Source organism: Lutjanus erythropterus, chromosome 3 (genome assembly GCF_056507025.1).
Source record: "Lutjanus erythropterus isolate fLutEry1 chromosome 3, fLutEry1.hap2, whole genome shotgun sequence".
Taxonomy (NCBI): Eukaryota; Metazoa; Chordata; class Actinopteri; order Lutjaniformes; family Lutjanidae; genus Lutjanus; species Lutjanus erythropterus.
The window spans coordinates 41,547,983-41,561,680 of record NC_139319.1 but is presented as its reverse complement, the minus strand read 5'-3'; the positions used below and the strand labels follow the sequence as shown (position 1 = coordinate 41,561,680).

The following is a 13,698-nucleotide window of genomic DNA, read 5'->3' as shown; positions in this document are numbered from 1 at the left end:
CAGCATGTATACCCCAATGCCCCACCCAACCCCAAGTGTTGTTATCAGTAAAGTCAGTCAGCTCATAAAACTGCCTTTGTAAATGCAAAGTAAAGACATAGTAAACTGTATAACCAGTCGACTGGAATGATTTGTGACCACATTCAGCACAGACACGGACATTAACCTGCAAGCAGAGCAGCTGCTGCTGCTAGCACTGCTAATGTTAGCCACACTGTGTGTCGGGGTGCAGCTAACATCAGCTCTGCAGAAACTGTGATCCTGCTCAGCCTGAAAAGTCGAAGCATGTAGTGAGTTGTTATGTTTTGTAGGTTAACGTGCAATATTTGTAAGTGTCACACATTTCAGCAGCATTTAAAAAATGATTTGGCGACTGTTGACTGTGATTAACGGCTTCAAATGACTCTTAATGCACAGTATTTTTTTCAGACAGTGTTTTTTTTTGTTAATATTTTATTTAAATTTTTTAGGAACAAAGTTACCATCACCAAATGACAAGACTAAATCAAAGTCAATGTCCACAAAATGGCAAAGTAAAATTGAAATAAACATTATGTACAATGACAAGACAATAGAAAGTAAAAATAAATCAATAAATAAATAAAGGTTAAATTGAAAAATAAAGAATAAATAAATAAATAAAATACCTTATACAATAATCAGGGGTACAGAGAGAGACAAAGGGTAGCATCACTGCTCATGGATCAAGTCAAGTCAAGCTCCAATACAGAGAAATTAGTTAACCTGGTGTGCTGGAAGATTTTCCATATAAATTAAAAATGGATGCCATATTTTGTAGAAAGTCTTACTTCTTTTCTGCATCCAATAGGTTATTTTCTCTAGGGGCACACAGCTATTAATTTTGCACAGCCACATTTTAATTGGAAGGGATGCATCTGATTTCCACTTTGTCGCAATACATTTCTTAGCAATTGCCAAAAGGATTTTTGTAAGTTTCTTAGCATACTTTGTCTTAAGATTGGAATTAGTAAGGTTCCCTAGTGAACAAATTTCAGGGTCCAATGGAAACGTAACCCCATGGATATTTGATAGAGTTTCATATACCCCTTGCCAAAACCCCTGCAGTTTAGAACACTGCCAGGTAGAATGTAGGAATGTTCCTTCCTCTGTACCACATCTAAAACAAACGGGTGATATATTGGAGTTGTATTTGTGTAATTTATGTGGGGTAATATACAGTTGGTGCAAAAAGTTAAATTGTATCAGTCTATACCTTGCGTTTAAAGTAGAGATGACCCCATCTCTGCACTTTCGGACAGTGTTTAACGTTATCAGTTAATAAATTGTGCTTAATTTTAGCTGCTTTCTGAGTGTTTTCTTAGTGTTAGACTAGCTGATTAGTCTAAATTAAAATTTAGGTTTAATTGGCAGGGAAATTAGTCGGCAGGAACATCCCTATTTGCTACGTTAACATGCACACAGTATTCCATTTTCTGCCCTTATTCTGAAAAAGGCCGTTTTCTTAAGCTCCTTTTAATATTCCCAAGCAGCTGTGCATGCTCTGATTATGGATGCTTCTTTCTGTCAAAATAGTATTTATAATATATTTCAATGTTTCCACCGACGGCGGACTTGTTTTACCTTGTGAACACAGTCTCGCTCTTTCATACATTTAACCACCTTCGTGAAGAGGTCAGCATTGCAATATTTGCACATATTCAAAAATATGTTTATATTAAATGTTTAACATAATGTTTAAAAGTAGGTGAGTTTCTCCCTCCAACTACAAATTTGAGATTTTCTTTTGTGCATGCATCTCTACCCCAAGCTTACAAACTGTTGCTAGTTGTTTTTTTTTTACAGCAGAGAGCGTATGAGATTGTGTCGCAAACTACTGCAAAAACTGAGACATATATTCTGTATTTGCTGTTTACATGTCAAAAGAATGCTCCTAAAACCAGAATAATACCAGTGTATCCAACGTCTTAACTGGAATATGCTCCATTCAGAATAAATCAGAATATTCAACTGCAATATACTGTTGGAAAAGTAGTGTGCATATGAACGTAGCCACTGTGGGACTAATGTTCTAAAATTTTCATATTAGAACATTTCTATTCTTCCCCTACAAAGTAACTCCTAGGACTGTCCACTTGAATGTTTCTGATTGACCAACACTGCCTCACTGGATGTTGTCATATCACAGCAATCATTAAGCCTGGTTTAACTTTTTTGCAGGGTGAGTCTGTAGAGGTATTGTAGAGGTTTTGGTATCCATGCTGTTGCTCCATGGGCTGCATCCTTTTTTACTCCCTATAAAGTCCTTTTGAACAAACACTTAAACTGTAAAAAAAAAAAAAAAAAACAGTTGAGAAAACTTAAAATTTCAAAGCAATACACTGCAATAGATTTTTGATTTTTAAGCTCAAGCCCAGCTCAAATTTTGAAAAACTTTTACCAACTACTGATCTTTTGTTGAGTTAATTTACTTTTCTTCTTTAGATAAACTTAAATCTCAAGGCCTCAAAACATTGTATTTGAAAAAATGTTGAGTAAATGTGAAAGTAAATTTTTAATATTTTCAATTAAAACTATTTAATTTCTCAGGTACTAAAACAAAAAAGATAAATCAGGTTTGCAGCTCAGTGACCAATTTTTGATTTTTTTTTTTTTTTTTTTTTTTTCAGTTTCTAAAACTCAAAGAGTCAAATTTATCCAAAGAAGAAAAGTTTATTATCTCAACTAAAGATTATGGGTCAGCAAAACCTTTAAAGTTTATTTCCAAACTTAAGAGTTTGAGTAAAAAAAATCTAGTACGTTGCCTTGAAATTTTAAGTCATCTCTCTTTTTTTTAATTTAATTTAATTTATTCTTTTACAGTATATATGACAATTTGATCTGTTGGTCTAATGTCTTAACAAGCACCTGATTCACTTGTCAGGATGAACATTTTAGTTGGGCCTTGTTCCATTTCTGTTCCATCACTACCCACTTGGCACAAGTCTGAATTGAATGCTGTCAGATTAAGGTCAAATGTGCAGTAACACATGGTTTTATCTAAACAAATCAAATATTCATCTGCTGCTCTCAGCTGTGATCGCTGATTGAAGCTGGATTTAATCAAATTCACGCAAGAAAGCAAACAACCACCCTGTGCATTTCAGTAATTACAGCAAAGTAACAGTACATATACACATGAGTTGGACATTGTGAAGGTTTTTAATCTGGTTTAATACTGTTCCTTCAGTAGGTGTCTTCCAGGTTGATGCACTGGCACAAACACCATCAGACATGCTTCAAATTAAACTCCACTCTTCAGCACACCTGCATCCAATTACACTCAAAGGATCTGATCAATCTTAACTATCAGGGCCTCAGCAGAGCTGCTGCACTGTGGAGGATTCTGCCAGGCTCCTCCTGTCACACCACAGGCACAGAGGTGGATTACATGAGCACACTTTACAAAATGAAAATGCGTGTGTTTGAACCTCTCTTTAGTCAAAAACATACTTACTAAGGCAGAAAATAACAAGAAGGTGATTTGAATTTATGACATCTGTGCCTTTAAAGGTTTCAGGGTGTCATACAGACTGCCTGAGGGTTATGAAATAGCATTAAAGTAAAACCTTGACCCCTGGTTTCTTGGATAAACTCTTATTTTTCAAGCTTTCATGCATGCATCATTCTGATCATGATAGATTTCCACTGGCTTTATTATGGGATTCTAAAGGGATTTGTCTCAGTTAAGTCTAATGTAAAAGCCGTCTTGTTGGGCATTTTTTCCAACAATGTTCAGGAATCAAAAGAAGCAGCAATGTTAAGGGAAAATGGCTTTGTTTGTTTGTGTAATGGGTTTGTGGTCTTAGTGCTTCGCTTCCTCTCCTGTCTTTATTCAGGATTTTAGATCTTGTCTTTATTCTTACATTCTTTTCAAAATTGCTCCAAAACCACTGTACACAATTTCTCTCTGCTCATTTCTCCCTCCTCGTTTTTCTCAGCCTTCCCTCACTGCAAACTGGAAAAAAACAATAAAGAAGATAAGAAACCTGAACTATTCTTTGATTTATGGTATACTGTCATGTCATCAGACATCACTGTTAGATTTTGGCTCTAAAGTTCTAAAGTTTATCAGTTACGTTGTTATTCCTGTTGGTTAACAAAGATTATTTCATTACTCTTAAAGGTTATGTAAAGCAACAATAAATGTTTGTTCTAAGGTTTTCACATCACAGAAACATTTTTATTGTCTTTTTAACCAAACAGCAAAAATTAAAGTAATAAAAAAAAATCACTAAGTATATAAACTTAGGTTTCAAAATCATGAAAAAAATCAGTAGTTTTCTCTGCTCTGAGATGCTGGAGGCATGCCCACTCCACTGTCTCGGTGTCAAACACTACTATGAGCCGAAAACAACCAGAAACATGGACCCTCAGTCTAGCAGCTTTATTGGACATGTCCAGACATGTTTGAGCCACCAGAGCCAGAGGACAGTGACAGGATGGTATTTGTTTTCTTCTGTGTCTGGTTGTTGGAACTGAAGTGAGCTGAAGTGAACTGCTGGGCTGATTTGGACTGAGAGAGTCGCTGAAGGTGCATGTCATTCCTGACCCCACAATTCTATGTTGTGTAGAATGTGTTCAGAAGAAAAACTCAGTTTCCTTTACATGAAATATCATTTTCATTTTTTTGGGCGTCTTGCATTTACAAGATTGTTTTCAGTGGAGACAGATATTGCTGGAGAGAGGAGTGTGACATGTAGCAAAGGTCTCCAGCCAGCATGGAACCAAGGAAATTGCAGTTCGATATTATGTCTCCAATCCACTAGACCATCAGGACACACCCTCAATCATATCTGTTCTTTAAAGAACTCTTTGTTCCAGAGGGTCTTCATTACTCAGAAGAATGTGCAAATTTCATACTGAAAGGTTATCTATGCACACAAGCATCAAAGTTTCTATGAAAAAGTCTCTCTCTCTAAATGTGGAAGTTTCTCTTTTATAGAAGATTAATTAAATGCCCTCTCAGAATATTGAAATCCAAGGACACGTCCTTGTTTTTAATTTTCCTTCTATTATAGATTTTATCACAAGATTAAAATTAGAAAGAGTGCTGGAGGAGTGTTTTGTTAGCAGCCTTAGTTCAGGTGTCAGTATCCAACCATTGCTAACGCACAACTGCAGTTTCCCTGCTCAACCAACCAGGCCCTTTGAGAGACGAAACAATAACATGTCATGCAACCTGTGACTATGACACTGTATGTAGGTACAGTGTGCTATGAGCTAAATGCTAATACAGCATATTTTAGTGTTGTTAGCATCCTAACATTTGCTAATTAGCACCAAATGCAGACATGTTATGTACAGCTGAGGCTGATGGGAATATCAAAAAGATATAAACCAAAGTAGCAGACAAAGTTTTGACCTGATAGTGGCACTAGATGAAAAGTCCAAAAACAAAACATTGTTACAGTTTAACCTCAGGAGAACATGAATGTGTGAACACAATTTCATGGTAGCTGTTGAAATGCTTCACTAAAAGCCACATATGCAACCTTATGGTGGTGCTACAGAAAACATCAGAATATCATCAAAGTGTGTATGATTCATCCTCTGCAGACCCTCAATGTCTGTAGAAAATTTTACGCCTGTCAATCAAGTAGATACTGAGGTATTTCACAGAAAAATACTGAAAACTTTGACCTGCTGGCAGTACAAGAGAAAGAATCAGAGGATCCTCAACGTCAGTCAAGCTCATTCTCTGGGTACCACAGATGCTTGTACCAAATGTCTTGACAATCCATAAGATAGCTATTGAAATCATTCAATAAGAGACAAAGTGTCAAGTTACTGGTAGGATAAGGCGATGTCTCCCAAACTGGCAGCAGCTTCTTTGTATTTTCTTTCTCACATGTCAAAAACAGAACTTATGCAACTCCATGATGACACAGAGGAGACACACATCACAATGTTACAATGGCAGAGGGCTCGGTGGTTTAAGACTGTCAGCCATCACTGTCCATCTGCTGAACCCTAGTAGACTCATGAGTCAGTCCCTAAATATTGTTAACAGACAACATGTCTTGCTTCAATAATAATGCTGTTTTTCTTTTTATAACAAATGGAGAGCTGTGACATAGGGTGGCACTGCTCAAGTATAGCAGACGTGGAAGGTGCTTGCATGTGGTTTTTGTCCAACGCCACTATAATCTTGATTATTAGAGTGGGCAAGGAGAGAAAAAACAGTTTGTCTCAAGTTGTGTTGCTTTTCACATGGACAGTTAACATGATGGAGAGCTGGATATTATCATGAGGGACTTCAATGGTCATTTGATCATACATGATGTGTAAACAACTGAAACTTACTTCCAGTAAAACACATTCAGTTGTTACATTAGGTTTTGATGTAAAAACACTAAGATGAAATGTGAGGTGTACATTATGAAGAACAATGGCTAACCACATAACAATGACAATGGTCACATGCTGATGTTTAGCAGATGTTTACCATGTTCACTGTGTTGTTTTAGCTTGTTGGCAGGTGTAACACTTGCAACATTAGCATTATACACATAGGCTGATGGGCATGCTGTTAGTTTTGCAGGTTTCTGGTCATAAAGCAAAGTAGTCAAATTTATCTGATGTTGGTACTGTATGGAAGGTCATGGGATCAGTAAAATTTTTCGAATTTATCAGTATGATAGCAGGAATGCCTGCCTCTACCAGAGGGAGAGTCAAGGGATCACCAAAGTTTTCAGGATGATCATATCTGATCATGAATATCTGTGCAATTTTCCAACTGATGCATCCAATATTTGTTAAAATATTCAGTCTGGACCAAAGTGGTAGACTGATCAACTGACATTGCCATTCCTAGAGTCACACTGTGGCTAAAAAAATGCTAATTTTCTTTCATCTATTCTAAAATCTAAAGTGATCTACAATGTGTTTGGCTCCTTAGATTCTTTGTCAACTTCCCATCAGCCAAACAGTACTTCAGCCAGTTCCAGGACATGGAGGATCCCGAGGAGATGGAGCGAAGCAGCCAACTTCGGCACCATGCCCGCAGGGTGATGAACGCCATCAATACTGTGGTGGAGAACCTCCATGACCCAGAGAAAGTGTCGTCAGTGCTGGCTCTGGTGGGAAAGGCCCATGCTATCAAACACAAAGTGGAGCCCATGTACTTCAAGGTAACTTCCAGGAACAATCCACTGTCTGATATTGTTAGTCCTTGGTACATTATTGATCTGTGACTTTCAAGAGTAAGGCCTACCTTAAAGGCCAGTTCAGACCAAGAATCACAAGTCTCATGTCTTTGCACTTAAGTCCCAAGTCAAAGCCCAAGTCCAGACAGACACGTCCAGAGTAAAGGCCAAAGTCAAGACAGACAAGCCCCACATCAAGTCCAAAGTCAAGACAAACATGTTCTAAGTCAAGGCCCCAGGGAAGACAGACAAGTCCCAAATCAAGGCCCAAGTAAAGACAGACAAGTCCCGAGTCAAGACCTGAGTCAAGACAGACTAGTCACAAGTCAAGTTCCAAGTCCTAAACTTTGAGTTTCATGTCCTTATGTAACAGTGAGTTTCCAGCTTTTTTGATTTACAAGGTTACTCAGCCAGTAAGCAAATGTTAAGAAAGCATTAGCTTGCCAGTTAAGCACATATTAACCTCAATTTACTGTTCATTGTCCAACTTCAAATGTCGAACAAAGTTGGAAGTTGTTGTGTTTCTGTCATTAATTTTTGACCTGGACATTTTGCATACTGCAACTCATTTTTTGTTGACCACCTCACAAACTAATTTATCTTTTGTATTATTTTTTTCCAACTGCTGCTAAGTAATGTAATGTTAGTTCTTCATGGTTCCCTCCTGAAACTTAATTGGATTGAGGAATTAAGTGTCCACTTGCTGGGCATGAATAGTTAATGTTAGTTGATTCAGAGAATGAATTGATTTGTGACACACTTTTCAAAAAGCCCTTTAAGGTATCATATATTTTCAAGTCAAAGGGCTCAAGTCCAAGTGAGTCATTAATATTAAAGTCAAACTGCAAGTATTTTTGGATCCAAGTCGAGTCTAAAGTCATCAAATGTGTGACTCAAATCTGAATTCACACCTCTGTCTACTTGTATTTCAAGATGCTACAAATTAAATTCAACTACAAAACAAGCCTAAAAAGCCAGCAGTTAGAACGGAGGTACAGAGGCTTGTTGCTATGGAGACGATGCACTGTTTCATGTAGTCACATTGGTGTAAATTTGCACATTACAAGAATGCTGCAGATCCGAGAATTACAAGTAGTTGCAAGTTTCAATTCACTTTTGTCTGAACTGGATTTAAGATGAAGTATATAACTTGAGTTTTTGGTGCATCAGTCAGCCAGCCTGATCAGGGATTTTCTATATTTCCCAGAACTGCCCTCAACAATCCCTTAAGTTACATTTTCACAGGGGTGTCAATTCATTGGAGATGTGTTGCTTTCCAGTTGTGGCCACTTGATTGGTTCAGACTGTGTCCTGAAAGATAATTACTGACGGAAGGACGGAATCAGAAAAAGTATTATCAAAAATGTTTAAGATCCAGTGTTTAATTTAGACCATATTTTTCATAATTTTCAATGTGAAACTCCAAGATTCCCTCTTCATCTGATTGAAGAGGGGAAGCATATGCTTCCTTCCTTCAAGTCTTTTGAATGTCGTCTGCAGTTGGTTCATAAATGCAGCTGTGAGGAAAACACATTACCGCCATTTAAGCATCCCTTGACTGGCTTCCGCCTGCCTTTTGGAATGCATTTTAAGATTTAATTGATCACTTTGTGAATAATTCATTAAATGGATTAGTCCCACTGTGTGTTTCCTGAGATCTGTACACACAACGGTGTGAGGAGTATGGAATTATGGATACCAGGTGGTCACATGGGGGACATTATGATTCCCCCTCCATATATGACCACCTGTTATCACATCATTGAAATTCCATATTTAGGTCACAAGATAACAATGTAAACCATCTCTCCATGACAACAGGGCAACTCCATCTAATAAGGAAGGCCATGAAATGTGGCTGAAAGCTTTGAAAACACAAGGTAAATGGAGGTTGTGTTGAAAAATTCTTCTGCCAAAATGGTATTTATTCTTTATCAGTAATGGCTATAATGCCACATAAAAGGGATCTTCATGTGTGCTACAATTGAGTAATGTCATGTTTCATGACTGTAGCTTTAATGCCACCGCTAATCTACCACATTTAAATACACATTTCCCTCTTTTTTTTGGCTTTCCCTTCATATCTACTACTTTCACTCCCCACCTGTGTTGTCCTTTCTCTCTACTTTGTCATTTTCCTTCCCTTTGTATGGCCTGTCCGCCCACTGCTTTCATGTTTTACTGCTATCATTTTCAATTCTCGCCTGCCTCGCCCACTTTTCTGTAACAGTGAATTGGATTCTTTATTTCCACCGCTCTGCTCTCACTTACCTACTGAATTCCATCTCTCTGCATTATACCCTCTTCCTCCCACCTGCTATTATCTTGATAGCCACACACTTCTACTCTTCCTGTCCCCATCTCTCTCTCTCTCTCTCGTACCACCCCCCTCTTTTTCCCCCATGTTAATAAAGTTCCTTTCTCACCCTCCTATAATCTTCCCAGATCCTGAGCGGCGTGATGCTGGAGGTGTTGTCTGAAGATTTCCCAGAGTTCTTCCCAGCAGAGGTGCAGATGGTGTGGTCCAAACTGATGGGAGCGGTCTACTGGCACGTGACAGGGGCCTACACAGAGGTGGGCTGGCTCCAGGTCTCCAGCTCGGCGGTGTGAAGAGCTTGGAAGAAGCAGAGGGGGTAAAAGAGTTTCAATTGCAAGGAGTTCTGTGAGGATGGTTTCACAGACATGGATAAGATTAACGTGGTAATCCGTGCAACTCTGTCCTTTATTTTGGTGAGGTTTTGGTGCTGAGCCTTCATTGTTGTGGTTTTTCTACATCGCACTTACCAGAGATCACTTGGACACCAAACAATGTAGCCAAGGTTTAGCTAATGTAAGTGGTGCTTTGGCCTGTTCTTTTTTTCTTTAAAGTCACAGAGGGTATCCCTGCTAATGCTATCTCTCTAGTTCATTCCAAACAAACTACTGTTACTGCCAGAAGCATACAACACATCACTTCCTCATAGAGTGCTGCAGAGATGATGTCATTTTGTAGGGTAATGGAAAATTAGCATCACCAAGCCATTGCCATTTTAAATTAGTGCAGAAAATAAGCTCTGAAGCAACAAAAGTTAATGATACATGTTTTGTTCAGCAAGATACTGTACTCTTGACAAAGGAAGACCACTTTATGATTTCTGTAATGCAAATGCCATCTCAGAGGTAAAAAGCTAACATTAGGCTATAAACAAATGGCACCATGGTCAAGTGACTCAGCACCTCCACCACTAAAGGCTCATTTATGCTCCCCTTATATGTGATAATAGCTAGTATGTTCAGAAAGAGGCAAAAGTGGAGGCAGCGTTATAGATGGCGGTGGTCTGTGTGCCATTAAATACATCACAACATGTGGATGAAGAATTTTTGTCACCGCCTATTTGACAATGTCCTGTTGTCTTACTTGACCTACTGGCCACACCGCTGCACTGCCCCCACAACTACCAACGAGAAAACACACAGAAGTATGGACAAATGAATGAAGAGGCTCCCTCCATATCCATATGTGCATCCTAAGCAGAAATGAACATTAAGTGACTAGCATTCGGCGTGGTGACGTATAATGTCCCTGACAACCACTAGTCTAATTTAGCCATTTGTTAACGCTTTTTAAAAAACAAATGAAAGCTTCAAAATTCATGAGTGGGTTATTTACTGACATATAAATATGCCATAGAACAAAATGTGAAAACCTCATAAGCCTGTGTTAACTTCAGACCTTATTACAGACATATAACCAAGAACACATTAGAGAATCCAACTGAAAGACGAGGGAACTGTAAATGCTAATATGCTAACTCATTTCCAGGTTTTAGGGCTCATTTCTGCAGCACTCTATTAAAGAGCTACCAAGTGCTTTGTCATGCAAATCCAAAAGCTTTAATAAACTGATAGATTTAATTACTGTTCTGTTACATTCATTGACAGTTGACCCTTCACTAAACCCTGCCCCCCTATGTTACTGTTGCTAGGCCTGTCAAGCTTTTGAATCTTAGCAAACCACAAATGTAGTTTAAAATGATAATTACTAATTTTTGAAGCAGTAGTTCCTGGCAGGCTTCTCATCTCTGGCTGAATTGTTGATTTTTCCACCTGTAGTAACAACCGTAAGAACTATTGTTAGCTAGCTAATTAAAGTTAGCTACATTTGAGAATGCTGTCTCCAATCAGCTCCAGCTAACTTTAAGAAACAAGGGTTGAAGACTACAACAGCTATGATATTATGCTAAAAGACTACATTTTTGTTCTAAATAAACAGAAAACCTTTTCAGCAGTTGATGAAACATGTAGAAAACACTGAAACAAAGGAGCAGTGTAGCTCATTTGTTCTAGTATTATGGTATAATTTGGTAAGAGTGTTCAGATAATACTTCAAAATGGTTGTATTGGGCCTGAACAGGGCTTTATCATAAACTGTAACCCCTATTAATGTATTTATTGATGTACCTCACGGTCTTGGAAGTAACACTGGGGCAGGTTACTATTGTCTGTTAGCCAGACATGCTAAAATTATTAATCTACTGCACTCATTAAACTTTTGGTTGTGTAATTTGAAGCGATTTATTGCCCCCATTGCTAAAATGTTTTAGCATGTGAAGAAATCCAAAGCTCGGCAGGCCTGCTGTGCCTGGTCACAGATAAGCTAATGTTATGTTTGACAATCGCTGTTCAGGGTTGGGTTGTGGTGAACGGTCAGCGTTTATTTATGTGAAAATGTTGCAGATTATGACTTTACAGAGTTCATTTCTGTGGAAACCTGCAGTGAGAGAAGCATCTTCCGGCTTAGCCGCACAAATGAATACACCTCATGATATCTTGAAGGAGAGATTAAGAAATGTTTAGACAAGAAATGATAATTAAGCTCTGAGGGGGGGCAGTTAGTTGTTGAAGCCCTGACTATGGGACCATGGAGCTGCTGACTGTTAATAGATTCTCTTTGTGTCCTACTACAGTATATCCTCATGTTTAGGGGCCCTACGGCCCTCTCTCTCTCTCTATTGATGCATTGCGTGCTCTTAATGTCTTGTTAAACTCTACAGAGGTGTTGTTTGTATCAGTGTACAGTGGGCAAGTGTGCATACTCTTCTGCCTTTGTTTACAACTCATTGACACGTTGATTTGCTGACATGTTAAAGAGGGCTGTTCTTTCTTTGCTAAAAGTCTTGGACTAGCAGCAATGCTTTAAATGGAAAGGTTATCCCAAAATTAAAAAAAGAAAAAACACATTTTTTCCCCCTGGCCTCTTATGTTGTTTATCCATCTAGATAGATATAATGGGAATAAATGGCACTTGGCTTGTGGTGCTCAAAGTGCCAAAAAATAAAATAAAATAAAATAAATACATTTGAAAAATTCTAAACTACCGTTGCTTTCCAAAAGTCATGAACTAGTTACTCATGATAATCAACAGACCTTGTTTTGAACAGTTTAATGAAGGAAATACTACCTTTGACAGAAAATAGTTCTAAAGTAGTTCCTGTAGATTCTACTGCATGAAGAAGTTCCTGCATGAAACTGCTTGCATCAAGCTCTGTGGAATATCTTGAGTGACCAGGTCATTTCCTGTGTGGCACAGGAACTCAAGATAATTATTATATTTGCCAACAGTGTGCTACAGGGGTGATGTATTTTTGTTGGCCAACCCAGAAGTTAGCATCACAGTGTTTCCCTCAACAAAAAAACAGTTGGATTTTTCCTTGGACTTTGGGATAGTGCAGAGTGCAAGTAAGCTTGTGGCAACAGAAGTTAATGATAAATTATTTGTTTTGTTCAGCAAGATACGGTCATTTTAACAGATGAATTCGTGGAATGTAAATCAATCTCCAGAACATTGGAAAAATGCTTGCTTGATTTTTTGAAAGAGATTCTGGTTTTGAAATTTTCAAATGGTTTTGAAATGCTGATTCCATTACTCAAAGTAATCCACAAATCTTGGTGTGAAATCTACTGGAACTACTTTCTTCCTGCAATAGAATCGATCAGAACTACTTTCTTTCTACTTGAAAAAAGTAGTCCTATGTGAAACTACTTACAACAGTGTCTGTGCATTATCTGAAGTAACCAGGTCATGATTTTTGGAAAGAGACACTGGTGTTGAATTGTTTTTTTTCTTGCAATTCACACCCACAAAATCTAGATGGATAAACTGCACTTCAGGCCAGATGAAAAATACGCATTTTTGATTCTGGGGTGAACTGTCCCTTTAAGTTTTTATTTGCCTATCACTTTCATTACACCAACACTTACAATATTGTGAAAGTGAGATGGAAAATATCAGCAGGTGGACACGATCAGCAGCCACACATGTACACATCCACAGGCATGCTAGAAGACCTCCTCTGTGCTAATATTTACAGGACAGTCAGTTAGTTTACCTCTTCAGAACCCCATCAGAGAGGCGCGCTCCATTAAGGGCTTTAGAAAGTCACTCTACGGAAAACATGTCAGCTCTTGAAGTGCCATCATCCTGTTTCTTTAGGTCTCTCACCCATCCAACACCATGTCATTTCTTCCTCACAGTTTTTCTCTAAACTCATAC

The 13,698-nt window shown here is 38.2% G+C and overlaps 1 protein-coding gene across 1 annotated transcript; it reads left to right on the top strand.

Annotated features, from left to right (window-relative positions):
• The first annotated feature begins 285 nt into the window (after positions 1 to 285).
• Positions 286 to 10,510, top strand: cygb2 (cytoglobin 2). Its single transcript, XM_084714410.1, has 3 exons — positions 286 to 290; positions 6,893 to 7,151; positions 9,612 to 10,510. The coding sequence occupies exons 1-3, from the start codon at positions 286 to 288 to the stop codon at positions 9,774 to 9,776; spliced, it is 429 nt and encodes a 142-aa protein (XP_084570536.1). The 3' UTR covers positions 9,777 to 10,510.
• Positions 10,511 to 13,698: the final 3,188 nt, after the last annotated feature.